Source organism: Thermothelomyces thermophilus, chromosome 1 (genome assembly GCF_000226095.1).
Source record: "Thermothelomyces thermophilus ATCC 42464 chromosome 1, complete sequence".
Lineage (NCBI taxonomy): Eukaryota > Fungi > Ascomycota > Sordariomycetes > Sordariales > Chaetomiaceae > Thermothelomyces > Thermothelomyces thermophilus.
The window spans coordinates 2,738,057-2,764,795 of record NC_016472.1 but is presented as its reverse complement, the minus strand read 5'-3'; the positions used below and the strand labels follow the sequence as shown (position 1 = coordinate 2,764,795).

General features: G+C 52.7%; 7 protein-coding genes and 1 non-coding gene across 8 annotated transcripts; 3 read left to right on the top strand and 5 right to left on the bottom strand.

The window, feature by feature from the left end:
• Positions 1-110: 110 nt before the first annotated feature.
• Positions 111-1,416, top strand: MYCTH_2295508 (uncharacterized protein). Its single transcript, XM_003658950.1, has 3 exons — positions 111-753; positions 822-1,295; positions 1,357-1,416. Exons 1-2 carry the CDS (start codon positions 606-608, stop codon positions 1,193-1,195), a joined length of 522 nt encoding a protein of 173 aa, XP_003658998.1. The 5' UTR covers positions 111-605; the 3' UTR covers positions 1,196-1,295; positions 1,357-1,416.
• Positions 1,417-1,454: 38 nt separating this feature from the next.
• On the bottom strand, positions 1,455-2,036 carry MYCTH_91253 (uncharacterized protein; the record flags this gene model as incomplete). The annotated part of the gene is made up of 1 exon (XM_003658949.1): positions 1,455-2,036. The coding sequence occupies one exon, from the start codon at positions 2,034-2,036 to the stop codon at positions 1,455-1,457; it is 582 nt and encodes a 193-aa protein (XP_003658997.1).
• Positions 2,037-4,198: 2,162 nt separating this feature from the next.
• Positions 4,199-6,040, top strand: MYCTH_2295506 (uncharacterized protein). Its single transcript, XM_003658948.1, has one exon. The coding sequence runs from the start codon at positions 4,521-4,523 to the stop codon at positions 5,811-5,813; it is 1,293 nt and encodes a 430-aa protein (XP_003658996.1). The 5' UTR covers positions 4,199-4,520; the 3' UTR covers positions 5,814-6,040.
• Positions 6,041-6,570: 530 nt separating this feature from the next.
• On the bottom strand, positions 6,571-6,642 carry MYCTH_t3. The gene has a single exon. It is a non-coding gene; the product is annotated as a tRNA-Thr (tRNA).
• Positions 6,643-7,271: 629 nt separating this feature from the next.
• Positions 7,272-9,472, bottom strand: MYCTH_2131791 (uncharacterized protein; the record flags this gene model as incomplete). The annotated part of the gene is made up of 5 exons (XM_003658947.1): positions 7,272-8,373; positions 8,484-8,687; positions 8,746-8,944; positions 9,019-9,325; positions 9,382-9,472. 5 exons carry the CDS (start codon positions 9,470-9,472, stop codon positions 7,375-7,377), a joined length of 1,800 nt encoding a protein of 599 aa, XP_003658995.1. The 3' UTR covers positions 7,272-7,374.
• A 10,491-nt stretch (positions 9,473-19,963) lies between these two features.
• Positions 19,964-22,390, bottom strand: MYCTH_76450 (uncharacterized protein; the record flags this gene model as incomplete). The annotated part of the gene is made up of 3 exons (XM_003658946.1): positions 22,360-22,390; positions 21,525-22,261; positions 19,964-21,463 (listed from the first exon to the last, which is right to left on the bottom strand). Exons 1-3 carry the CDS (start codon positions 22,382-22,384, stop codon positions 19,964-19,966), a joined length of 2,262 nt encoding a protein of 753 aa, XP_003658994.1. The 5' UTR covers positions 22,385-22,390.
• Positions 22,391-22,922: 532 nt separating this feature from the next.
• On the bottom strand, positions 22,923-24,433 carry MYCTH_2295504 (uncharacterized protein). The gene has a single exon (XM_003658945.1). It carries the CDS (start codon positions 24,289-24,291, stop codon positions 23,110-23,112), a length of 1,182 nt encoding a protein of 393 aa, XP_003658993.1. The 5' UTR covers positions 24,292-24,433; the 3' UTR covers positions 22,923-23,109.
• A 647-nt stretch (positions 24,434-25,080) lies between these two features.
• On the top strand, positions 25,081-26,424 carry MYCTH_2122615 (uncharacterized protein; the record flags this gene model as incomplete). The annotated part of the gene is made up of 1 exon (XM_003658944.1): positions 25,081-26,424. One exon carries the CDS (start codon positions 25,081-25,083, stop codon positions 26,422-26,424), a length of 1,344 nt encoding a protein of 447 aa, XP_003658992.1.
• Positions 26,425-26,739: the final 315 nt, after the last annotated feature.

The following is a 26,739-nucleotide window of genomic DNA, read 5'->3' as shown; positions in this document are numbered from 1 at the left end:
CCGGGCCTTGCTTCCCGTGCTAGGATCAAAAATCAACCGAATCCGACCGCGGCCGGCCCAAGGAGGCCATGCTAGGCGCCCCCGTCCCGCTGTGGACACGATTCCCGATGGACGTCATTGGCCTTGGCTGAGCGCAGCCAGAGCACAACCTGGCCTTGCAGCTTTCCCAAACTTGCCAAGAGTCGCGGTTCCAAGTTCACTGGAGCGACATCAATTGGCCACCCAAAAAGAACATCTTCTCGACAATTCCCTACTCTTATCCCCGTCTGCCGTCGAACGGCCGCGCAATGATACTTTCTGGCTCGAAATCCTACAACTGACAAAGCAAGCCGTGAAAATGTGGATCTTGCCGCTTGTTGGTTATCTCGGCTCTGTCGTGGGCTTCTGCTTCATGACGCTGGCCATCGGTGAGTTGCGAATTCCGGGCGCTGTACGGAGCGCTTCTGCAGGATGCGACCGTTGCTCTGTGCATACTTACTGTACATGTAGGGTGCTAACCTGTTGTGCGCGCCATTGCAGCGTCCGGGCTATACTACCTCTCCGAACTGGTCGAGGAACACACCGTGATGGCGAAGCGCTTCTTGACCAAGCTCATCTACTCCATCATGGTCCTGCAGCTGTTACTCTGCGTCGTCGATCGCTTTCCCTTTCTCCCCACCGCGCTGGGCATCTTCTCCCACTTCATCTACCTCGGAAACATGCGACGGTTTCCCTTTGTCAAGCTTACAGACCCGCTGTTCTTGGCGTCGTGCGGTGAGTAGCATCTACAACAGACAGAGGTGGGCGAGGGCAAACAGCTGATGAAACGGGGTGTGAGGCAGTTCTCGTTCTCTTGAACCACTACGTCTGGTTCAGGCACTTCTCCCACCGCCAAGAACGCGCCTACCAGAGCATGTCCTCGTACTACGACCTCCCGGACGACATCCCCTCCTTCGCCGAGATCGCCTCGTACTTTGGCCTCTGCGTCTGGCTCGTGCCCTTTGCGCTGTTTGTCAGCCTCTCGGCGAGCGACAACGTCCTCCCCACGATGGGCAGCGAGCCATCGTCGTCTGCCGTTCCCGGGGGCATGGTCGATACCGGCGCGGCCAGGAGGCGCGGCCAGGGGATGGCAAAGGCACTGGTCGACAACGTTCGCGGAGCGATCGCGGAAGCGAGTGTGTTGTTTGGTTGGAAGAAACCAGAGGATCGGCTATAGGGATCTTCAACTGGCATCGTTTGCATTCGGGGCGTTCAGGGTTTTTTTTTGTAGGCCTTCACTCGGGCGGGGACAGTAAAATGGGTAGTGCTAGCGCCAGGTACGCAATCTATTTCTCTTGTGACCAACTACGCCACTGACTGGACTGCTTGTGATGGAAGCAATTCCCTCCAGGGAAATTAATGTTCAGCAAGTTCCTGAAACACAACATCCGTAACTTCGTCCTGATTCGTTCCCTCTGTTGCCCCTCTGACCTCACTCACCACCGCTCACCACTCAACTTGCTGTCAACATCAACCAGCGTGTCAAGAAGAAAAGCCGTCCTGCCCGACGGCCCTGCCATCTCCCCGGCCTTATCTCTTTCTCCCTTCAGATACTCATAAAAGTCCGAGGTCCGCCTCACGTTGGTCTCGGTCAAGCTCAGCCCGCCCGAGCCGGAACCGCGCGCCGAGGGCGACGGGGCCGAGGTACGGCCCGGGCCCGAGCCCGAGCCCGAGTCCGACCCCGCCGCCGCAGCCCCGGTCGATCCTCTCGACCCGACGGTGGGCGCCACGCTGGATCCCTTCGGCGGGACGGATCTGCGCCTGCGCCGCCCGCTTGGTTTCTCAGAGCGGCTGCTGCGGCTGGCCGTGCGGAGTGAGGAGGAGTCCGATGGGCTGCTGCTGCCGCTGCTTCTGGGACGTGTGGCAGAGCTGTCCCTCGACCGGGTCGGCTCTGCCGTATCCCATATTACGACCTCGCGAGAGGCACGGTCGTAGGTGGAGTCGGTGGAAGTTGTATTGAGCTTCGTGGACCGGGTGGTTTTGTTTTTGTTTTTGTTTTTGTTGCGGGTCATCGCCATCGCTTATCTTGATCAGGTCGAACGTTTCCGTGTATGTGCGTATATAAGACGTGGGTGTTGAAGTGAGTTTTGATTGTTTGGAGTGTCTCCTGTCCTTCCCCTGATAATCACAGATGTTCCAAGAAGACTTGCCTAGATATTCTGCCAACATGCCCCCCTTATATCCTTTTCTTCGCTCATACCAGTATCCACCTTCCCACTCATTAATACACTAATTATGGCTTGGCTCCGCCACTCTAGATGTTTGACCGTCGTACATTCCCCGCAGGGTTCGTCGACGTGTTCGGTGACGGAAGGCTGCAGCCGTCGTGTGCCAACATTGGATGCCATATGTGACAGCAAACTCTTCGGTGGAAGAGCCTAACCCGGTCACGGGAGCTCCGCAAGATACGAATGATCATGGCTGGCTGGCGCAGTTATGGAGCCGTGCTAACCATAACCTGCCAGTTGGATGCTCGGTATTCCTCTCGTGGCGGTTGTTAGTTGGCTCCGTCAGCAGCTTACGCACCACGGCCTTCTAGATTTCGTAGTCCGGTCTGCCAAGTGACTTCAAGTTCTAGCTACCGGAGATGTTACCTTGAATCTTGTGACTACCCGGGGCTCGGTGTATGGTTTCGCTCGCCTTGCGTTCCCTGGGGGTCGGCTGATACGGGACCACCCATAGCGGTGTTCGGGAGAGGGAGCCTAAGCGTTAGTTGCTCAAGAGGGATGTCCGGTTACGCTGGCAGTCCTTTCTCCTCCCAGTGGTATGATGTCGAAGATACATAGCGGGTAAGTGCCATGTCTGTACGCTACTACTAGAGACACGGGGCGAGCAACATGATAACCTGGCTAGACCTTCGAACGTTCATGTCTCGAGGTCTTCTTGGTGTGTGTGAGCTGCACCCTGGAGATCTGATCGTGCCTGAGCTGTACCATGTCTTACGTAGCCGGCTGTCAAGAGTGTTGAGAGTAACCGTGGCCGGCTCGGCCATCTTTGTCACGCAGGCCAGACGTAGCACCACATTAGTACTCACACCACACCATGCGTGTCTCCTCGAATAGTAAGCCGACAGCCTGCAGGCCACCCTCTCACGCACATTCAGATTGGCGGGTTTAAGCGTACTGCCCCTGTTGATCTAGATCCGGTTCGGGGTCTCTTGTACAAGGACGCATATCCGAGAACCGGGAAACCGGACGAAAACATGTGACTCTGCTAACCCAAAGGGTAGACGCATCTTAACTCAGTAGCTCGGTTCAAGGTTGCCTCCTTCTTGGTGCTGGAGGTCGATGAGGCCAGGTAAGAACATCATCCCTCTCTTACTTGTATTACGTTGGGCTTGCTATTGTTTTGACTCTATCTTCTTCGAGATGCCATGTAGTAAAACAAGCCTAATCACAAGGTTGCGGCCGCTGTCACTCTGTCTGCCTTATTGGTATCACGGCAAGGCGGATTTTGAACATGGGATGAGCAAACGTATCGACCCATTATTTCAACAAAGGATACATTGCTTCAACTCTCAGATGCAGGCAGACTTAGTTTCACAAAGTCCATGACAAAGGGCTCTGTGCTTCGATGTCATGATACGACAAAGAATGTGATGGTTTGAATCCTGAAGCAAACAGCCACGATGTTGCAGCTCCTCACCGAGCTTTGCGAGCAGCCTGCAGTGAAACAGGGAAGAGAAAACATTTTCAAAGGATCTTGAGGTCCTTCGAATTTCCAGCTGAGGAAAGAGCTGCCACTGCACCAGCGAAGCATTTATTTTGAGTGATGCTTTGATTCACACTAGAATACCAGCTCAAGCTAAGAAAGGAGCCGGGTGTTGTAGCGACTAATTAGGGGCGATTGTTCTTGGTGATTTCTTCCTCTGTCTAGAAACCGAACCGCCGAAGTTCTGCATTCAACTTGGAAGTCGTGATTGCCCCCAAATGTTCTCTTCCACGGTGTGAATTCACGTGTAAATGCTGCGATTAAGTATCGTAATTACTAAATTTGGAAAGGGCCGCGGGCTATAAAAATTCTTACTCCGGACATACCTTCCTTCCTGAAACCGAAGACTATAGGCTTGGTATTTGTAGTGTAATTAACTAACCCGTAATTAATCTGCACTCGGTGAGCCGCCGTCAGATGATACAAGATGGCACAGAAATCGGTCCTTGCATTATATTCCTCCAGAGACCGTTGCAATCTGGTGCCTGCTCACCGATAATGTGCGTGTGGCCAAGTGCCCTCAGGTCGGTGTTGTTTTGAATAATCCGTAGGAGAAGCCTCGACGATAATAGCTTCAGTTCCTACACTAGGCATGGTGGAGCCAGCCAATCGCCACCGCTCCCGCCGACCGGAGGGGCCTCTTATCGCACCAAAAAGGAAAGGGGGGCAAAAAAACACAGGAAGAAAATTCCCTCCAGGATTCCAGCAAAAAAAAAAAAAAAAAAAAAAAAAAGCTTTCATGCCACGGCCATAGAGTCGACCATTCTCTGGGCGAATCCCAGAGAAGCGAGATGGGGCGTCCGTACCCGCCGTCTCCATCGGGCAGCCTGCCACCGCTGAACGCTCTTGGGTCCCTGACCGAAGCCCAAATCTTGGCTCATCTCGAGAACCTGGTGGCTCTGTACTGCCCGCTGGCCTTTGGCACCCCGGCAGACAAGGACAGGTCTGCGAGCGAACAACCGCTGGCGGATTCCGGCTACGCCTCCGAGACGGAGCAGCTCGGCGGGGAGCTCGGCGAGGAGCTGCTGAGGCTGGAGACGCTGCGGGCCGACGCCTTCGAGCGCAGGACGGCGGAGCGATGGCTGACGGGCTTCATGGCCCGCGCCGAAGCGCTCGCCTGCTTCTCTTCTGACGCCGCCCGGCAGCACGCCCTGGACCAGGCCTCGTGGGTGCTCGAGTCCTTCTTCGCCGACCCCGCGGACGAGGGCCGGCTCCAAGGTGTGGCAGGCCAAGGCGGCAGCAGCAGCAGCAGCAGCAGCAGCAGCACCGACTTTGCGCGCACCTTCTCATTCGAACTGCCTCCTCGGATTTCCGTTTCCGTAATCGATAACAACGTGAGCGCGGCCGGAGAGGAGAAGCAACAGGCCATCGAGATACGGCTGAACGACGGCCTCGCCGGGACCAACTCGTCCGAGCCGGACGACGTGGGGCTGCAGAGCTGGGGGGCGTCGATCGTCTTCTCCAAGATGCTCTGCGCCGACCCGGCCCGTTATCTCCTCGATCCCGCCGTCCTCGGACCGGCGCCGCGGATCGTCGAGCTGGGCGCCGGCACGGGCCTCGTGAGCCTCGTCCTGGCCTCGCTCCTCCCGCGGCTCGGCATGCCGCACGCGGCCGTCGTCGCCACCGACTACCACCCCGCCGTGCTCGCGAACCTGCGCGCCAACATCGCCACCAACTTTCCGGACCGTGAGGACGGGCCGGTCCGGTCCTGTGCGCTCGACTGGGCGGAGCTGCCGGCTGCGTCGGGGGCGTCGCCGCCGCCGCCGCCGCTCGACGCCCCAGCGGACCTCCTCGTCGCCACGGACGTGGTGTACGCCCCGGAGCACGCGGCCTTGCTGAGGGACTGCGCCACGCGCCTCCTCGCGCCGGAGGGCGTCTTCTGGCTGGTCATGACGGTACGCCCGAACGGCAAGTTCGAGGCCGTCGGCGGGACGGTCGAGGCCGCCTTTGCCGCCGCCGACCGGCCAAAGGGGAGGGACGGGCGACGGCTGGCGATCCTGGAGTCGGAGCGGATAGAGAAGCAGAAAGGCATCGGAAGAGGGGATGAGAGCCATTATAGACTCTATAGAATCGCGTGGGCATAACACGATCCATGATTACTAGACGATAGAGCTAGAGCGAATAATTAAAGGAAGATAGAGGAGGCAGAGAGGGAGACCGAGGTGTACTGAATAGAGAGACTTTTTGGGGGGGGATAATTAGACAGGCGCAAGTCTCGAGGCCAAGGTAGAATTTGAATTCTACGGTTACTAGTCATATTATTTAATTAGCACCCGCATAGGCTCAAGGGCTGTAGCTAATCGGTTCTCTGGAGAACTAACGTGAGCGCCGCCCTTGCCGCTTGGTCCTCGCTGTCGAGCAGTAGACCGATGCTTCTCTTAAACCATCCCCATTTTGTCCCGGCCTCAACAAAGCATAATTAGATCCCTGCGGCAAAGGACGTGGGCACCATTATCCTTGAGACGGAGCCTTCTACCAAACGCAATGAAGTTCTTGGTCGTCGTCTTTCTGTTGCTCTCTAAGGTTTCCCAACCTTCGCATCGAGGCGCCCGCGAAAGAATTTCTGGGGCCACAAGGGTAATTACTAGCCACCGAGGCATCGTAGGTTGTTAAAACGAGATAAATATTGTCGAGTGCCAGACTTAATTATTAGAAGATGCTGCGGCAGATCTCCTTGGCTTGCCTGGTACTCGCACCAAGCGATGTTGCCTTAACAAACTAACCGCGCACCGAAACACGATACAAGAATGACCACCACCATCTCGAGTAGAAGTCGAGAAATAGCCAAAGTGGGAAAAAGAAGAAGAAAAGCGGACATGAACCGGCAAAGGTCCACTTATTTGCCCACAACCAGAATCGAACTAGTGACCTTGTCATTACTAGTGACACGCTCTACCACTGAGCCATGCGGGCCTTAGTCATGTGAGCGGGACGGCTCCTCCTTTAAACCCTCCCCGAATCTCGCAAAGGGTTTCTTACGATGTTCCCATCATGAATCGCGACACAGCGGCATCGTGCTGAAGTTCGAATCGTATTATCCAAAGCGGAACCAGCCGCGGTTCTAATTATTCTTATCCCAAACAATGTCTTATCCTATCAGCCAACCTTCCAATTTAGGCAACGCCAGATTGCTTTCAAAGAATCATCCTTATTAGTTCCACCAGTGCGTTCTATTGTCCACCAATCTGCTCAACCCTCCTGTTTCCCTTTAGCATGTAGCGAATAGATCCGAGAAAACTCAAGTACGAGCCGTCTGTCCTGGACCATGGCGAGGACCTCGAGAAATCCGAGCCGAATGGCTACCATCCAGTCCACCTCGGCGATAACCTCGACCATGACGAAAACACCAAGGAACCTCGCTACGAGGTGATCCACAAGCTCAGATCTGGAGGTTTTTTTCGACCGTCTGGCTAGCGCACGACCTTATCAACGGCGGTTATTATGTTGCCATCAAGATTGTATGTATGTGCTTCACAGAGCTCGTACTGTGGTGTTCCGCCTGCCGCGGAGTCCATCCTCAACAGCCACCCCGCCAAGATCTTCGTGTGACTTAATTAATATTAATCATCCGCAACACACTAGGTACCGAAACATCAACGCCTTTCCGGTCCATCCCCATTCAACAAATCTCGCCTCACATACCCGTCACAGCGCGCCGTCCCGGATAACCCTCACGTTTGCCGTCCGCAAAGAGAGCGTCGCCAGTTCGCGGGTTTCCTGCAGACTCCCATCCCGGACCCAGAAGATTGGAGGCAATTCTTGCTGCTGCTGCTGCTGACGCCGTGCCATCTCCGCCTCGCTCAGCCTCCCGGACGACGGGCCCACCCCGCGCCGGCGGTCAGACCACCACCCGCACCCGCACCCGCACCCACACCCGCACCCACACCCGCGCTCGCGCCACCGCAACCCTCTCGTCCAGCCGTTGTCGCCGCCCCTAGCAGCACCGGCACCAGGGGCTGCCGTACTTGCGGTTCCGCTACCGTATCGCAACTGGCGGAACTCGTCCTTGAGTATGCCCCAGCTGGTGGCGGCGAAGATGACGGCGTTCCAGAGGCCCTGCAGGGGGAGGACGACGGCGCTGGCCAGGTTGAGCGCGAAGCTGTTGTGGGCCGGGTGGACGAGCGCGTAGACGCGGTTGATGCTGCTGGGCGTCCAGGTGACGAGGATGGAGAGGGCGAAGACGAACGAGGTGCGCAGGTAGGCCAGCTTGATCGGGTCCAGGTTGGCCAGCCTGCGCTGGAACTTGCACCAGGTCCGCGCCAGCCACGCAGGCATCACCGGGCGACGGGCGGGCTCGGCTTTGTCGGATGGGCGCGGGGCCGAGGAGATGGTCGTCGAGGTCGTCGCGAAGGAGGTCTGATTGTGGGTGTTGATGTCGGGATTGATGATGATGTTACTGTTATTTTTCCTGTCGCTCCCGTGGCTGCTGTTGACGTGCCAGCGGGTCGTGGGGAAAACAGACTCGATGTCGTCGTCGGGGAAACCCCAAGGGCTCTGGCCGGCAGGACCCGGTGGCTGCGAAGGGTTGTGTAGGACCGGAACGATGGATCCGGTCGGGGTTGAGGGCGGTGGCGTCTGGCCGCCGGAGGAAGACTCCGCTGTTATCTGCACCTCGATCGTTACCGTGCCGTAGCTTTGCTGCTTCTAATATCATTGAAAAGGAGTGCAAAGTCAGCACTATTAACCATTGATCACTCCGGGAAGGAACACGCGGAAAAAAAAAGGGGGGGACCACAGAAACGTTCAGCACGCACCTTTTCCGACTCCCGCAATTCTGTACCGGAATTTTCCGTTTCCTGATTACTGAAGGTCAGGTTGCGCAGCTGGTTGCGTTGGTGGAAAACATGGTACCCGACCGCCACGTAGATGAGGGTAGACAGTACAATGCACGTCCAAATTGGAAGATAGTAGGTGAAGATGCGCAGCGGGTTGTACTTGTCGTTGATCCAGCACCACAGCTGAGGCGGTCGTTAGCGTCGACGTCATCGGGTGCTCTCGGCGACCTTGTCAACATACCGTAGCGTCGCCATAGATGCGTTCCCCGTTTGGCGCGTACGCGAGGCAGATGAAGGCCGGTATGGCCGGTATGCCGAAGCAGATGATGCAATAGATCCACAGATTCTTGTGCAGATTGCTAGGGGGGTAGGCCATGAAGAAGACCATGTAGACGTTGACAGCCATGGCGAACGACCACCAGGGGTCGGACTGCATGAACCTGCAGCAGCCCCTGGTTAGGGGAAATAAAGGGCACAAGCGGAAGGATCTCTGACACGGCAAGCTACCACTTACATCTCGAAAAGAAAGGCCTGGCCTTGGCAAAGTGCTGACTTCTCCCCGGCGAGGAGACCGCTGAAGCCAATAAGGCATGCGATACTGGCCCCGACATTTGCAATCGACGCGAAGAAGATGAAGGTGTTCGGGACGGTGCGGACCCGGGAAAAGAGACCGTAAACAATAAAAATAGCAAACACGCTGACCAAGCTGATGGAGGCGCCCAGCCTCTCAACAAGCTGGAGGGTGTTGCGCTCCTTGTCGGTGAGATTCATGTTCTTGGTCTCTCTCGACGAGACGCTGAAACCTTCCATAATAACAGCGACTGCGCAAGTGAAAGAGGAAAGACGGGGTGCTAGGCACCGTGAACGGATCCCGAACCGTACGCTGGCCCAATGCCGCTCCGGGGAGGCGTGTCATTCGACGGGACCCAGTGAACGGTACTCCGGGCTTGCGGCGGCCGAGCAGACATGGAACGCGGGGGGTTCAGAACCCCAATATTGAAGCGCCCACGGTTAATTACCTGGGAATGTTAGCCAACTGGATAGTTGAACCTTGATCTGCTGACGGGCTCTGATAACCGATACTTTTTACCTGACACCGCTTACAGTTTTGCCGCCTGAGATGGCCGGCCTCCAGGTCTCAGTCGGGCTTCGCCGCTTTTGCTCCGAGGTTAAGAGGGGCGGAAGCTAATGCGTTTTGGGCCTCCGAAGTGCCGAACGCAGTTGCAAGCTCGAATAAGCATAGGAGGCGTTGAGAGTAGTGGCAAGGAAGGAACAGAAAGAGTGCCTTGTTAAACTATCTACAAAGGAGAGAAAGAGCGATATAAATAGACAAAGGAAAGATGATCTGTACGTCCACGAGCTTGTAAGGGTGGCTTACATTGCTCGTAGCTAGAGCTTTAGAAGCTCCCTAGCTTCTGACATACCCCCTAGTTAAGCGTGGTAGTCGCTTTAACTGCTCGTCGTAATGTTATTTCCGGTGTTATATCTTATGTTATGCCTTCCTTGACTAATTGTTCTAGGCGCCTACCTTCCTAATTTGGTGGTTTTGAAAGAATCGAGGGTATTTAAGCAATTCTTTCAAAATAGCAATTTAAATACTACTACTACCCTAATAATAATAATACTAATAATAATAATAATAATAATAACTATAATAATAATAGTAGTAATAATAGCAAAATAGCGTTCCTTACGTTTAAATTAAAAAACGGCTCGCTAGCTATGTCTGATATATCTATTGTAGCCTTAGTCAAGCTAGGCAAGTCTATCGCTACTTCCGGCTTGGCTAGGGCTACTATAGCCGGCAGGCTAGCGCTTACGCCTGTCACGCCCTAGAAGCGTAAGTACACTAATAGCAAGTCACTATAAGTGCTCCTATTTGCTCTATTTATTCGGTTTTCTTTAGTTCTATCGCTAGTTTTACAATTTTCTATCGAATCTATCGATTTTAAGCGATTCTAGCGATTTTTCGCTATTTCTTTATTATATAGTTTCGCTTTACAGTTTCCTAGTTAAAAAGTCGACTTCGATCGCGGTTTCTAAGCGCTATACTAATCGCTTCTAGGTCTTACAAGCTAACGGATTATAGTATAGTTAATGCTCTCAAGCTTTATAAGGTCCCCTATAATATATATATATACTTGGCATTAGCTAGTCGTTCTCTTAGCAAATATCGTAATTATTCTAGCCCTAGCTCCTACTACTACTATTACTACTATAGTGGTTATAAGTGTTTCGAGATATACGTCCCTTGCTCGTAAGCAACCGATTACTCCTATAGTACTTTCGTTAACTAGAATATTAGTCCTTCCTCTTATATCAAAGCGACTTTAGCTTTGACTAAGGTACTACTAGAAGGTACCAAGGCCTCTATAAGTATCTAGACCCCACCCCCTATATATAAGTATATTGTATATACTAACTTATATATATAGGATCTTAAGAAGTTGTATACAGTCCTCTATAGCGACTTTAAGCGTGCTAGGGTTTCCCTAGACAAGGATAACGAGCTCGAGGGAGATAGTTCGGAGCTTGCGTGCTTTATAAAGATCGGACGGTCTGTCTTCGAGATTTTTGACTAGGTCGATAAAATCAAGGAAGAGCGTACGGCTTACGCCCGTGCTAGTAAGGACGTGTCGGCTACTACCAAGTAGCCGGCCAATGGCGAAGACAAGGGCAAGGGTAAGGTAGTTAATAATAATAGCGATATTTAGATAGAGTAGGACGTTTACTCTAGTGTCTCTAGGAGCTTAGGACGGTATTTTAGGTACTAGTAAGCGCCCTAGTTTGTCTTATGTTTTCTTAATTTGACTAGTTTTCTTTACTCCTCTACTTACGTAAGCTTGTAACTGACATTTTAGAGATTGAGGAGCGCTCTCTATCGCTCGAACGCTTGTCGGCTAAGCCGTTTTATAAGCCTATCTGCTAGCATTTGACTAATTAGTAGGTATACTACTTCGAATGTTCCTTTTACAACTTCCTAATATAGCTATAGGTTATAGATATCTATATACTATAGGCAAGTATTGATATGTTCGTTCTCTGCAATCACTAGTCGAATAGTTCGCTAATTATTGTAGCATATCTTCTAAGGCTTGCCAAGATCGAGAGCGATATCTTCGAACAGTCTCTTAAGCGCTATAGTCTCCCTTGCCGTAAGAGAGAGCGTCAGAAGTTCTACTTTAGTGCTAGACGTTATAATAGTATTCTAGTATAACGCTTTCTATATAATAGGTCCTCTAAACAAGAAGATAATATATCCCTATGACGAATACTATATGTCTAGATCATCTATATACGACGTATCTCTAGCTATTAGGAGCATTAGATCATCTAACGCTTGCTTTCCGCCATACTAAATCGACAGGTAAGAAGTCCTATATAGATATCTTATAACTTGCCTTACTTCTAACAAATAGTCTAGACTTAGGTTCGTTAGGTATCGAGATAGTACTACATAAGCGTACGCTATATCAGGTCGTAACATTACTACGTAATATAGGATTAAGCTTACAAGCTCCTAGTATTCCTTAATCTACGTGTTAATAGCTATCCCTTCGAACTTCTTAAGTTCTTTACAGCTTAAGGGAGTTAGCTTAAACATACTAGGTATGTCTAACCTAAACTGCTTTGCCACCTTCTTAATATACTAATTATAGACAAGCTAGACTTTGTACGCAGATCTATCTTAAATTACCCTAATCTTAAGAAACTAACTAACATCTCCCTGCTTATAGACATTATAACGAGCTTTGATTCCTTCTATTACCTGCTTAGCCACTATAGCGTTCTTCTAGTAGAAGAAGACAAAGAAGTCGTCAACGTAGAAAACAAGTATAACGCGTTTATCTTGGCTTAGAAATAGACACTTCTCCTCCCCTAAAGGCTGTAAGCTAAGCTCGGAAAGCGTTTTATGGAACTCCTTATACTACAAAAGCGGTAAGTCCCTTAAGCTATATAGGGCTCACGGGAGTTCTACGTACTTTCCTAGCTATTCAAAGCCTTCTAGAAGTTCGTAGATAACAAGGTCATTTTCTAGCCTTTCGGTATTAAGGAACGCTTACACTACGTCGAACTGTTTAACTTCAAGATCAAAATACGCTATAAGCGCCATTATCATTCGGAACGTTTACGCCGCCAGCGTAGCAGCGTATATATTCTCTAGACCGCTCGTATCTTATAGATTACCACGTATATATATCCGCGATTTACACTTCTCGAGGAATCTGTCCTTATTAAACTTATATGCAAACACCTACTTTAACGGTATAGGACGTACTTTCGCCTGCTCGCAGGGGATGACTTTTTACGTTCCCCTACTTTCTAAGTTACGTATCTTGTCTCTAGTAGCTTCTTTGAACTGTTCTCCTAACGGGTAGTTATATAGGTCCCTCTAGTTATTAGGTAGTTAGACAAGTTTGTTGATATACTAACGCGGCTTATTTAAAGATACTCCTAGGCGCGTAGCGTCTTTCTACCGCATTACGGCTACAAATACCGTATATAACGTTCTCATGCTCTGGTCGTCTAGGCAAACTTCCTATTGATTAGGTAGGTAAGTTATATAAAACTGCTAGAATTCTGGAGTAGTGGTTCGAAAGGAGTAGTTATAGTTAACCCTCTCTCGATGGCGTAGTCTATCGCTTGACCGTACAGGGTCCTAGGGCTATAGAGCCCTCCTCCTCCCGCCTCTACCTCTCCGTATAGAAGGTTGCCGAGTTCTTTCTCCTTTGTCTATACTCTCTAGAGGAGGCGCTAGCTAATCTAGAGTTTGCTTAGTGCTCTGTTCCTCCTAATCCTGTGCCTAGGAAGATATGTTAGTAGTATCGTCCCTGGCTTCCGACCCTTCCGCTAATTCGTTGCGTATGTTAGATATATCCATGGAAGGCACTTCTCCTTCTAGTTAGGGATCTTCCCTGCTCTCCTAGGCTACTGGTTAGCTAGCTAGAGTCTTAGGAGGCCCTAAGTCTAAACCTCTATCTTGACATTAAGCTCTTTCTTCTTCTGCTAGTATAGAGCGTTCTAACGTAGGCTTAGGCGTATATTTAGGGGTCAAGAGTCCTCTAAAGCTCTCTATCCACTTGGTAAGTTCTTCTCCTACTCCTTCTTATTCTATAGGCGGCTAAGAAACTGTTGGTTCGCTTATAGGCTACGTTTCTAAGAGCTCCTCCCTTACCCCCGAGTCTTGACCTTGTTAGAAAGGTTCTTCTACCGCCAGACTCGTCTGCGATAGGGGCCAAGTTATAGTAATAAAGTCCTATATAGGTTGATAGGTCTACTCTAACGCTCGCTAGAGAAACTGACTATCCTAGGAATCCTCGCCAAGATCAAAAAGATCAACTTTATAGCTTATAATAGCAACTAGCTACTCCTTTGGTTACATTTCCTCTAGGCAGAAAAATATCTTCTCGTTAAAGCGAACGTTATAAGTTATAATGACCCTATCGAGCTTAGGTATCTAGATACGGTAAATATTAGATATACGATATCCTATAAGATACCTTATTAGCCTATACGGTAGTACCTTAAAGTCCTTTATATACCTATTTATTTCCCTATCCCTATAGAGGACATACGCCCTATACTTATATATAAAGATACCACTTTAATCTAAGCACAAATCGCTAGTCATTATAATAATAAATCTAGGCTTGTACTAGCAAAAATACTATTTAAACTAGGAATAGAGCATCTTATTAGGACTTCTAAACTTGTAAGTCTTGCTTAGGCTAATCAAGTGTAGGTACGCTATAGCTTATACGCTTTCCGACTAGAGCTTCTTAGGCAGATTAGCGCTATTTAGTATCTTAATCGAGCATAAGATCAGTTCCTGCCCTACTCGCTCTACTAGTCCGTTTAGTTTATAGGTATACGGTAGGGACAGTTCAAGATCAATACTACTCTCTACTAGCTACGTTTAGTACTATAAAGGCGCTTGCCTTACAAGACTAATCGTTATAACATCGTTATCCTACTTGATCTTATAGATAGCAAGCCTATACTAGCGTCTTACCTAGCTCTTAAAGTTCTAAATAACTCCTAAGATTTCCTCTGACGTCTTTATTGTCAATAGGAAAGGGAATAGCTTGCCATTGTACTTGTCAATGATTACAAGTAACTAGCGTAATCTATTAATCGCTTCCGGGAAGTTAAAAAGATCCTACGCGACGCGCTAGAATGGACAGGCTGACTTTTGCTTAGGTAGTCTTCTTAAGATGACCTTCCCGGTATAAGTGCGAGCGTAGCTCTTACACTTAATATACGCTATCCCCTTGATCTTGACGTTCCTAGCGTTATTGACGAGTACTCTTAACGCTTCTAGACTAAGATGTCCTGCTCTTAAGTGCCAGAGTTCCTTGGTATCTTCCCTTATAGTGGACGAAGCTTGTATATACGACCTCCTTCCCTATATGACAAACATACTCTAGAAAGATATTCAGGTGTTGACTAAATCTATATTACTAATTATTATATAGCTTGGAAAGCTTAGGTAGTAGGAAAGCGGCTTATATTTGAGGAAAGTAAGGTTATACCTATATTCTAACTTTCCAAGGATAACGTTCTTCTCCAGCGTTCTATACCATAACAAGTAATCTAGACCGTAGTACTATACTCCTGCCTTAAGTAATAGAGTCTCTAAGATAATGTTTACGTGGAAGCCTTTGACGATAGCGACATCCTTGAGCGTTAGACTCTCTATATACGGACTATATAGTCTATCTAGAGCGTTCTCGATAATCCGAGTTCCTTTTCCGCTCATAGGAAACGTTATTATACTTGCTTCTACGAACTCTAGCTTATCAAGCTTGACAAAGGACCTAGGAACAAGGAACTTCTTATCGTTAACTAGGTAGGTAGACCTACAAGTATTAACTATAGTACTCTCTAATAGAGGATAGTACTATATACTAATAGTACTAAACGTATAATAGTGGTTTACAAGCTCTCTAAGTAGCTAAGGGCTAATTACCAAAGCGTTAAGGGAACCAGGGTATCCTGCCCCTAACTACCTAGAATAGGTTAGCTCCCCTTACTTAGCGATAAGTTAACTCTTTAGCTTAGCCTATCTTGGCTATTCGAGTTACTTACGAATTCTTTCGTACTCCTTCTTAGAGAGGTATATATATTGCTTATTACTATACAAGGCTTACCTAAGCACATTATAGTCTACCGGTTCCTACTTATATTTAGGTCGCTTATAGGGATACTTATAATCTTTCTAGTAAGTCTAGGAGCTCCCTACTTTCTCTTTACTACTCTTTTCGGCTATTACAAGCTATAGAGTCGCGAACGCCAAATGTTCCAAGAGATCCTACCAGAATTGTCATTATTAATAAAGATCTCTACTAGACGTATAAGCTTTCTAAGCTCTAGAAGACTCTTACCTAGGGCGTCCACTGTTTTAGCCTCTCTCTTCTTATATATTACCTAGTCCAGCAAAATTCGCGTACCAATGGCGTCAAGGAAGGCAAAGATTCCTTAGGCACCCTATACCTCCAGAATATTATACTAGAGCGCTTACTTAAATATAATACTAAATTCCTAGAGCTAGCGCTAGGGATTAACTCCCAAGCGCTTGGCGGTATCTAGGCAGGCAATATACTAAGCTACGATTAGAGTATATATACCTGTTTCTAAGGGAGCGATCATATCTTAGAGCGCTCGTACTATAGCCCTATTATCGTTTATACCCCTTTCTTTTCTAGCTCTAGCTATATAGTAAAGACATAGCTCTATAGTCTTCTCGATCTAGCTCTAAAGCGTTATATAATTCCTAGAGTTCTTAGTAAAAAGGGTAATATCGACTCTCTACTACTTGTTCAGACTTAAAAGCTCTTTACTAATCTCTTCTATAGTAGGTATATAGTCGGTAAACAGAGTAGAGGTATCTACTATAGGGGTAGAAATCCCGGAAGGTCCTAACGTTAGTATAAGCGCTTTAAGACGTTACTTTCGAACCGCTTTAATAATATTCTCTAGTGCTTATTTGTAAGTCGGGCGTTACGGTATCTACTTACTCGGTTCGTAGTCATCTTCTAGGTCGACCTCCTTTTAGATCTTTAGGAATCTAGCCTTCGACTCGAGAGTACTATACTATAAGGGCTAGCTACTAGCGTTAGTAAGGTATATAGAGTACTCGTTCGAGGACTTGGTCATAATTAAACGCGTTATAGAGTAATAGCAAGAGTAGAGTATACGTATTCGTAGAGGAGTAAGCTCTTAACTAGTTAATTTAATGCTAGTTTGGCAGAAGAGTAGTCAAGGCGCTAGGCTTATAACTGCCGAACGTAGTTACAAGCTCGAATAAGTATAGGAGGCGTTAAGAGTAGTGGCAAGGAAGGAATAGAAAGAGTGCCTTATTGAACTATCTACAAAGGAGAGAAAGAGCGATATAAATAGATAAAGGAAAGATGATCTGTGCGTCTATGAGCTTGTAAGGGTGGCTTGTATTGCTTGTGGCTGGAGCTTTAGAAGCTCCCTAGCTTCTGACACGAAGCCTCGGTCAAAATTAAATGGCAGGATAGTGATGAAAGCCAAACAGTTCAGTCCTGTCGTGGTCGATAAGATGGGAGATTGGTTAGCTTCGAGATGCTCTGCAAGTCAGTTGACGGAAGCGCAGATATCGTGGATGTAGATATTCCTTTAGGACGGCTTGAAGAGACAAGAACAGGTCTTGTGTCGTGCCAGTGGATGGGGGGGTTTAGAGATCACCCGGGATAAGATGGTAACGCCCCCTAAGTCCTCGTTCCGGAGTGTTGCAATTGCACGATGGCTGCTCAGAACAAACCGGGTCAGCACGGCATGCATTCCCCTTCAAAAGTTGGCGGGATGAAACCGAGATCTTGCCTTGCCCAGATCCGCGAGGAAACCAGAGCAGGTACCACACATTGCAGGTACTTCTAGGGCAAAGTAGGTCTCACAAGTGTTCGGTGCGAGTGTGAGCCTAGTCTCGGGAGAGAGGGCCCGTTGCTGCGAAGGGCAGATCGTGCTTGCGGCTCTGCCGTATAAATTTGATTCTGTTTCTCTCCTTCTTTCAGGGTTCTGGTACTGTGCCTGTAGCGCCCGATGAGTACCACGAAGCGCCTGTCCTCCTCACCTTGCTCTGCTTCTGGTCGTGAGAAAGACAAGGCCTGACATTGCTTGTGTGAGTTTAGGTCCGCTGGTGAGACTTAATTGATTGATTGGATCCGAGGCGGTTGCCCACCATCTCAGCTGCAGCTTGCTTCGGGGTGCTCCGACAAAAGTCCCAGGGCAGATCAATATACCAGATTGCTGGGACAAGCAGCGGACCGGGGGTTCTTGGCGGGTAGCCTGTCGAGATGTGGACGACGTGTGAATGATACAGCTGCATGCCCAGAGACGGTAATATCCATTGGCATTTTCGGAGGGTTGGCACTTCACGCCCTCCGGGACCTCACCGGAGGGTCGTTTGTACTAGCCTTCTTTAGTCGGATTTGCTGTAAGATGAAGAGGAAATGCAGGTGCTATTGGCCAAGGGACAGCACAAACACCGGCTCCTCCGCGTTTCAACAGCGACCAGGGCTCCGAATTCGCGTGATACGATAGGTTAGATTGTCTTGTGGAGGCGGCAACTCTCTCGGCCGTGAACGCCTCGCAACTCTGACAATGACCAAAAAGGACCGAGCCGAGAGGGGTTGGTCGGCACCGTTACAGGGACAGTGATGACAGAAGTCTAATTACCTCGGCCACCCATGAATTCATTGCTTGCGAGAGCTGTAGGCTGCGAATGCCGCGTGCAAAGTTGGAACGTAATTACTGCTTCCTACCAAAATCAGGCAGGTACCTTCCTACCTAGAACCTGACATAATTACCTTGGCCTGAAAAACACTGCAAGCTGCGGTTTCCTTTATAATCCCAAGCGAATTAGACGATGCAGGAAACCTCGGCCTGTCTCGTTACCTGTAGTGGCAGATTTCATTTCCATGGCAAACAGTGCCCAGTTTTTGAGGAATGAAATGTGCCATGCTAAGGTAGGCACCCCCCACTCCCTTGAATTCGTACCCAGTTAGGCACCGAGAGAAAAGAACCTGCCTCGAGTTGGAAAGAGGCTGAAAGTAGCAAGAGTTAGATCCTACTAGGTAATTAGGTATTGGTTCTGGTCACTGATTAGGCCGCAGGAGTCCCTATCAAAACCTCCAGGAAGAAGGCATGCACCTAGGTATGTTTCTCAAATATGTTTTCATTGGCAGCTGTGCGTAGATGGTCGGGACCTCGAGACTCGTGATATCGAAACCCAACCCAGGCAGACTGCCCGCAATAGCTGAACCCCCACCCCCACAGTGCTTCCTTTGGGCTGTCTGGGCATTCTTCAACCCCCAGTTTATGCCCCGTACGCGCGGAATATACGGTGATGTGGCCCCGCTCCAGGCTCCTTGTTTGCGGCTACTTGCGCTCCGTGTACAAAAGGTGGCACTCAATAGCCTACTTCATTGGTATAATTAGCACAGCTCTCAGCCCAGCTGAATCCTCCTCCTTCCATTCACCGACTGCCTACCTACATGCACCTGTTGTAGGAGAGAGTTGTTAATCACGACCGATCGTCCCGGGCGCCCAATGGATGTTTTCTCCCGGCAATGGCGAGCGCCTCGTGGACAGCACAACTTGGAAAGACATGAGCCTGCCGGCTAGAGTAGGGTTTCGAGTCTTTGACGCGAAGCGAGCCGGCTTCCTGCTGGCAAAATTGATTGCACTACGGATTCCCACCGTCACATCAATGCAGCCACGCGGCGCAGTGCAACACCATCCTCTCCTGCTGGTCACTGCTGGTCGTCCCCGTCTGTCATTAATGCATCTCGCATGAATGAGCATCCTCGGGCCTTAAACCTCGAGGCAGCCTTCTACATTGCCAGGTTGGCATTCTAATGGAAAGGGAGGGCTGTAAAGCCAGTACCAAATTTATCTCGGGCCTGCATGCATTAGATGCGGTTGATCAAGTGCTTTCCCTAATTAGGTAACATCGAGTGAGCGACGTCGTGCGAGAGGTTTTCAGGTCAGGCGAAAAGACGAGTGTGTTCGTCAAACCTGCGTAAGTTGAACTTGCTGCATCTGGAAAAGATAGCAACAACATAAGGTAGCCTAGCCACCCGTGAGACATGCTTGGCGTTGGACCGCTACATGACATGATGACGAATATGCAAGGTCTGGCAGACACAGGAGCTCCTAGTGTCAATGTGTGGCCAGAAGCTACCCGAGAGGTGTCCCAGACCAATATCTCATTGTTGCTGTTCACCCGTATAACCTAGCTGTCCAGGTCTAGATTCCGGACATTGAAGCCATGAGTCGGGGAACAAATGGACCGTGCCGATGGCTCAGATCAAGAACACGGCAAGTCCTCGGAACTCGATGATCATTTATCGTAGAATGGAAGAGGGCGAGCCTGCAGAACAATAGAGCGCGACTCCCTAGGTACCTAACCGACCTTCCATGCTGCGTCCGACCTAGCGGCTGTACAGTCCATCAATCGTGTAATCCTTCTTGGGGCCGGTGACCGTGTATGCCAGCCGCCAATCCCACAAGTTGACGGCCTTGAAGTTGAACTGGTACTTGACGTCGTAGAAGTCGTCGACGCACAGGTGCCCGGCCTTTGCTTCCCAGCCCTTCCCGTTATTCCCGTTATTCCTGTCCTCCCCGCCCCCCACCCCCCCGCTGGGCAAGACGAAATCGAGCTCGTGGAAGAGGTAGTCGGCCCGCTTCTGGTCGTCCGTCCGGACGAACCACACGCTCAGCTTGTCCCTCTTCTCGTCGTAGCGCCAGACGTACCGCCTCGTGGCGCGGAACGTCAGGCCGTTGGACGCCGCAAACTCGCCCTCCTCGACGTAGAGATACTCCTGCCCCGGGTCGCCGTCCTCTCCGAGGGCGTCGAACTCGGCCTCGCGCCCGTCCCTCGTGCCGTCGCGGAGGAGGAACTTGGCGGTCCCGCTGAAGTGCCCGCTCGGGTGGCCGGGCAGCTTGCTGACCAGGTCCCGCTCGAGCTTCCACTCGCCGAGGAGGGAGCGGAAGACGGCCCTGGCGACGAACCTGCCCGAGCGCACGCCCGCCCAGGCGGTCGCCTCGGTGTGCGCCAGAGACCTGGCGACCTCGGCCCGCTGGGACTCGGTAAGCGATCCGGACGGGTACCGCGCGGGCGTCAGGATGTCCATCTCCTTGTCCGCGGGCGGCAGCCGAGGCATGGGCCCCAGGTGCGGCGAGCGCTCGAGCCCGAGCGCGGCGGCGAACTCCTGCATGAGCCAGGCGTAGTCGCCCATCGGGAACTGGGACGCCCTGGGATCGGTGCGGAGGCCGAGCGTCCGCTCGATCGACCTGTCGTTGCTCAGGGCCTCCTTGATCGACGGGGGCAGAGAGGGCGAGGATGGCCCGCCGGCTGCCCACAGGGCGGTGAGGAAACGGGCTTGCATCTCCATGATGCCCCAGTACGGCGAGCGGTAGAAGCCGACGAAGCCGAGGTTTGGGACGTCGGGGTGGTAGGTGCCGTGAAATGCCAGCGCGACCGTGTTGTTCAGGTCGGACGGGCTCAGGGACAACGCCTCCTTCACGGATGCTGGAAGGAACGAGATCGAGGGCGACGCCTCGAAGCCCGTTGCATACACCACCGCGGCAACGTCGCCGATCTGCTCGTTCGAGGGTGTTAATGTCGCCCCGTCGGCCGAAAGAGCCGCCAGCTTTCCCCGAGACAGCGCGATGAGGCCGGAACGGACAAAGTCAAGGTAGTTCTCGCTAACGGCAAGGTATGGCGGGTTACCGGTATGCGCGGTTGTGACGGCAAGATCGGGCGAAAAGATCGACTGGTCGGTCCCGAGAGTCGTCTGATAGATGGAATGGACAATCTTGGCAGCTTCCGGTGAGATGTGCCCCTGCGAGTTGGTCAATGGCTGGACCCTGTTGGAGAGATTGTAAGACCCCAGGTCGAGAGGTAGGAACGGAGGCGCAGGCGCCGTTGGCTGTACTATCGTCGTCAGCGTGGAAACATGTCTTGGGGAGTTCGCGGGGCCGGTTCCTCACATTCGGAGAGGTGTGGAGCGGGAACACCCACACGGGCTGCTGGATGATATGGTGTACGGTGTACTTTTCAGGGTTGGCGATCGGGCTAGGTTCCGGGGAATGGGTGGCGGACGAGAGATGCGATGCGATTGTGCCCGCGATTTCGACGCCAGACATCTGGCCGCCAACGACGAGGATTTTGCCTCCCGACCCGCTCGTTTTCCCAACGAGGCTCTGCAGATCGCGGTACTGACTGCTGTGGATGATCGGGACATCGTGACCGCGATTGCTCACCGGCGGAACTGTTGGCTTGCCAAAGAAGCCCGAAGCGACCAAGAGGTAGTCAAAGGTCTCTTCCCGCACTTTTCCCTCGGCGGAACGCGTCTGCACGCGCCAGCCCGACGGTGAGCCGCTGGTGGTAGACGCTGCGAAGGGTTCCGCTTTTTCCACGTGGGTTCCAAGCCTCAGCTCAGCCCCGGAGCAGTATCTCTGCAGGTACTCAGCGAGATACCTACCGACCTGCCATGCCCGGGGCAGCTGTGGGGCGTCCTCCGGCCAGGCAAGGTCGCTGAACTGGACGGTGTGTTTGCTCTGGTTCGTAATCGTGAGGGGATGAAGAAGGCCGGTACTGTCGTCCTTGTGCGAGGGCCAGAGACCACCAATCCGGGTCTGGGAGTCGAACAAAGTAACGTCGAAGGTGCCTCGAGGCGCGTCATGGAGCAGTGACTTGGCGGCCACGAGACCGGCAGGCCCCGCACCTGAGCCCGTGTAAGCGCGGGGTAGATAGAAGAAGGAAGGAGAGGGGCCGTGATGCCAATGCCACGGGAGAGGGGAGCTTGGAGAGCCGCCCGCTTACCGACGATACACACCCTCTTGGACATGGCGGCGGATGTGTGGCGTGTCCGGATGGGGAAGAGGACGGACCGATTGTGACTATTCGGAATCCGGACCCCGGGTCGGGCGGCAAAGCGGGGCCGGCGAGGGACGGCCAGCAGCTTGAAAACAGAGGCCGGAATGGTGCAAGACGGAACGGAAGATGGAGACTCGGCAAAATCGAGTTCCACCCGGAAAGCAGCCCAGATCTGGAAACAGAAATCGTCCGCTGTCTCGGGGACAAGGGTATACGCAATTTGACAGTTTGCAGGTCGGATGAAACGGAATTGTTAGGAGCTGGGGTTGCGCTAGTATAGCATAGTACATACATACACAGTAGTTACACTGTAAGCAAAATCTTGGGATGTGGTTGCTGACTCAGCACACCGGCTCGCCGCTCGCCCGATGTTTTGCCGGCCGTGATCCTGTTCGCGTTCCCGGACCGTCGCCGTCTCTGTAACGACTGCAAACGGCGCGACTGGACTGGCGCGGCGCGAGTAATAGTTTGCTGTCCTGGTTGCCGTTCTCTCCACGGGTCCCCCCCCCTAAACACTAGCATCGGAATTTACTACACAAACACACACACATCTGGTCGGTGGTTCACGCATCATTTCTTGTTCTGGAATGGAAAGACCAGCTTCGTATTCCGTAACTCCACGTAATAATAATCAACTAAACAATGCTCAAGCAGACCCCCCCCGGGGGGTCCGCACTTTGACACTCGCCAACCTGCCTAATATTCTGAAAACTCGAGCTCGCCGCTCACCGGCGCATATTGCGACGCGGCCTCCCCCCCAAAGCGCGCCTTCAACCACTGCTGGCGAGCCTTGGCATTACCATTCCACGCCGCCGGCGTCCAGTCCAGGAAGTCGGGGAAGCTCGTGTGCCAGAAGAGTTCCATGGGGTTCTGGGGCAGCGCGGAGAGCTGGGACGGGTGCTTTCCATGGCGAGAGAGCTCGAAGACCACGGCGGTGTTGTAGTCGACGATGACGGGCTGCGGTAGGGGCTGTTTGGGGTTGCGCGCCGTCGGCGACAGGGAGCCGGTCCGTAGTATAACGTTGCGTGCGGCCAAATCCCGCTGGTTGACGCCCGCGTGCCGCTGCCGCGCAACCCCGTCCAGCACGGCGGCGAAGATGGCAAGGCGGTCCTGCTCGGTGTAGGAGGCGAGCGCCGACGGGGCCAGGCACACGGCCCGGATGCTGGGGCCTTTGATGTTCTCCATGAGCACCAGGCGGACGGCCCGCTGTCTTTTTCGTCCCGCGTGGGTGATGGGCAGGGTGAAGGTCCACGAGCCAAAGTACTTGGGGGCAAGCAGTCCGGCGCCACCGCCGGTCTGGGCCCTCTTGGCGAGGTGGTCGAGCGCAGCGGCTTCGTGCGTATAGTGGACATCGGCCTGCCAGGCGACAGGGACGGGCACATGTGCAGCCTCCCGGTTCTCGAAGGAATAGTAGAGCGGATCGAATATTTTGGCGACGGCCTCGTACGGGGCCGGCGGACTACCTTGGCCAGGGCTAGGGCTCGTATACGGAGTAATAGAGCAAACCACCAGCTGCGGGCCCCGGCCGTCTTCCACAGCCAAGGCGCTGAGGATGGTAAGCTTGGCGGCAGGGGCGGGCGGCGACGGCGACGCGTGTGGGTGCTCGAGAGGAGGATATTCCACAACCACCCGAGTCTGGGTCACCTTGTACAGGTCGACGTCGCTCCGTTCCCGCCAGGTGCCCGGGCCGTAATGGGGATCGCCAAAGGGTGGCGGAGGAATGTGACGCTTGATTTCCACGGCAAAGCCCGGCCGGTACGGGCAGGCCGGCTTCTCCGGATCCGGAGGCGGACTCCACAGCTGCGGGGGAGGGCCGGGCTGCGGGGCAAAGCGCGGGCGTATGTCGGGCAGAGGCGGCATCGGAGTCGACGAAGGCATGCTGGGGAGTGGGAGGTCGATGGTCTTTTGGTAGATGGGCTTTTGGTTAATGGGTTTTGGTGGATAGGTTTTTGGTGAATGGTTTTTTAGTAGATGGTTTTACGGTAGATGGTGGATGGTCAAGCGAAGAAAGGAAAGCAACGGTCGGGTTGCAGAAGAGCGAAGCTAAAAAAGTGAAACCCATTGTTTCAGTGGCCTTCAGCACGACTGCAAAACCGCTGTTTTCTATCACGACATTGTTGCCGATGTCAACAAGCACCACTACGGGCGGTACAAACGGCTCCAGCTTATGGCTTGAGACCGGCTCACGTACCGTGATAAGCAGCATCCCGCCCATCAGCGTTTTCGACCCACGTCTCTGGACTTGGCGCCTCAGCCGCAATCCGAGTTCCATCACCACGCGCATGCTGCTCCTAATAACACGATTGATTCTCTTCAAACGCAAGTTATGGAAACACGCCCTCTGGGGACGGCAACCGGACGCAGGCATCTACGGCCGGGCAGCCCAGCCATTGCCACAGACACTGGTGTGCCACTTTCCTAGACCATACAAATTTCTTCATTGCCTCTCGGGTACGGGAACTCCATCTAGTTTCACGAGTAAGAGCGCTAGTCCGATGTCAGCTCATCGTCAGTCGGGCCGAGTCCAGAGGAACCTGAGTGGCTGGAGATCCGAACCGGCTGCAGCGATCGCACTACGCTTTCCCCTCATTGCATCCAACAACGGCTGGTCAAAAGAAGAGCCATTCAGCTCGCCTTCATCAACCCCACACATTTTTCTCTAGCAAAATGGCCCAAGAGGCTCCCGAAGCGCAGACGGAGGATAAGACGGACTCCCATGGCGTCTCCCACCATCATCTTGGTGGTCTGCCATCCGAGTTGTTCGACAAGATCTTGTTCGAGATCAACTCCATCCGCGATCTCGCCCACTTCATCGCCACCGCTCGCTTCGCGTACCAACGCTTCAGGCTTCAAAGGCGGGCCGTCCTTTTCCGGGTCCTGCAAAACGAGCTGGGCCCGGTGCTAGCTGACGCCAGGTTCCTCTTTGTGTTCCCTTATTCGGACCCCACAGACCAGGTCCGGTACATCGAATGGCTCCACCTCATGGCCGACGTATACCACGGCATGCTTCGAGGCGGCAACACCGAGGATGGCATGCCAATCCAAGGCGATGCCCTCCCCCACCTCGAGGAGCTAAAGGCGCTTTGCCGCACCCTCCACCAGATCAACTTCATCGCCGACATGTACATCACAGCACGGCTCGCGTCGTTCGACCGAGGCGGCGGAGGCGGGACGCCCGCCACGGCGCCGCTCTCGCCCTTAGAGCGGCGACGGCTCGTGCGCAGCTTCTACCGCCGCCAGATCCTGAGCAACGCCTGGGCCGCGACCAGGCGCCCCAAGCACTGGACCCACGAGGACACGGCGGCTATCAGCAACTCGAGCACGCATCAAGGCGAGCAGTTGGGCCTGCTCGGCACGCTTGAGCCCTGGGAGATGCAGCAGATCGAGCACGCCGACGTCTTCATCACGCGCCTGTGTCTCGCGCTCGTGCACCACTCTCCGCGGACGGCCGACGGAGCCCCGGGGATCCCACCCCGCCAGTTCGACGAGCTGTTTGCGCACCTGCACCGCCTCGACCAGTTCCTGCAGACACATCGCGGCGTCGCCAAGCGGGCCGCCCGTGATCTGGCAGCGGCCATGGAGCTCGCGCACTGCTCGCGCCTGCGCGACGAGTACGTGAACCCGTACCAGATGATCCCCCTGCGACTCGCGTGGCAGGCGGACCGGGCAACCTCCTTCCCGGACCCGGTCAGAGACAAGTGGGACCGGGACGGGTTGGTTGTGCCCTACGTCGGAGACGGGCTCGACCTCGCCCCATACGGCTGGCTGGACGCGCTGGGGGGGCGCTACGTCAAATGGTTCGGAGAAGGGCTGTACTCCATTCCCCGGCTGCCTACCCGGCAGAGCCACAGCCAGTCATCGGACCAGAGCAATGCCTTGTACCTCTGGAGGCACGCTGGGTTTTGCCTGTGGGACCGGAAACGGGTCGAGGCGTTGAAGGGGCTGAGCATGTTTGGGGGGGAGCTGTATACCGGATGGGTTCTTAACCGCTCGATCGAGCGGGATGACTGATGAGGCGCCCGCAGGAAAATGTTAGCTCAGATTGCTGCTCTGAAGTCCCTCTTGCACCCCCTCAAAACCTTGGCCGATGACAGCATCCTACTAAGCTTTGGTGACACGACACATACATGCCAACGGCGGGGATTCTCATAGCCCGCAGTACCCATCGGGCTTCTCTTCCCGGGTGTCACGACAAGATAATTAGGCACCCCATTTTTGTTCTGTGGGCTTATCAACTCTGAAATCTCAATCGCTGCCGGCGTTGGCTTGGCGGTTTTGGAAAAGGCCAAAGGGAAACAGAGGAAGTGTCAGGCGGTGGCGACCACT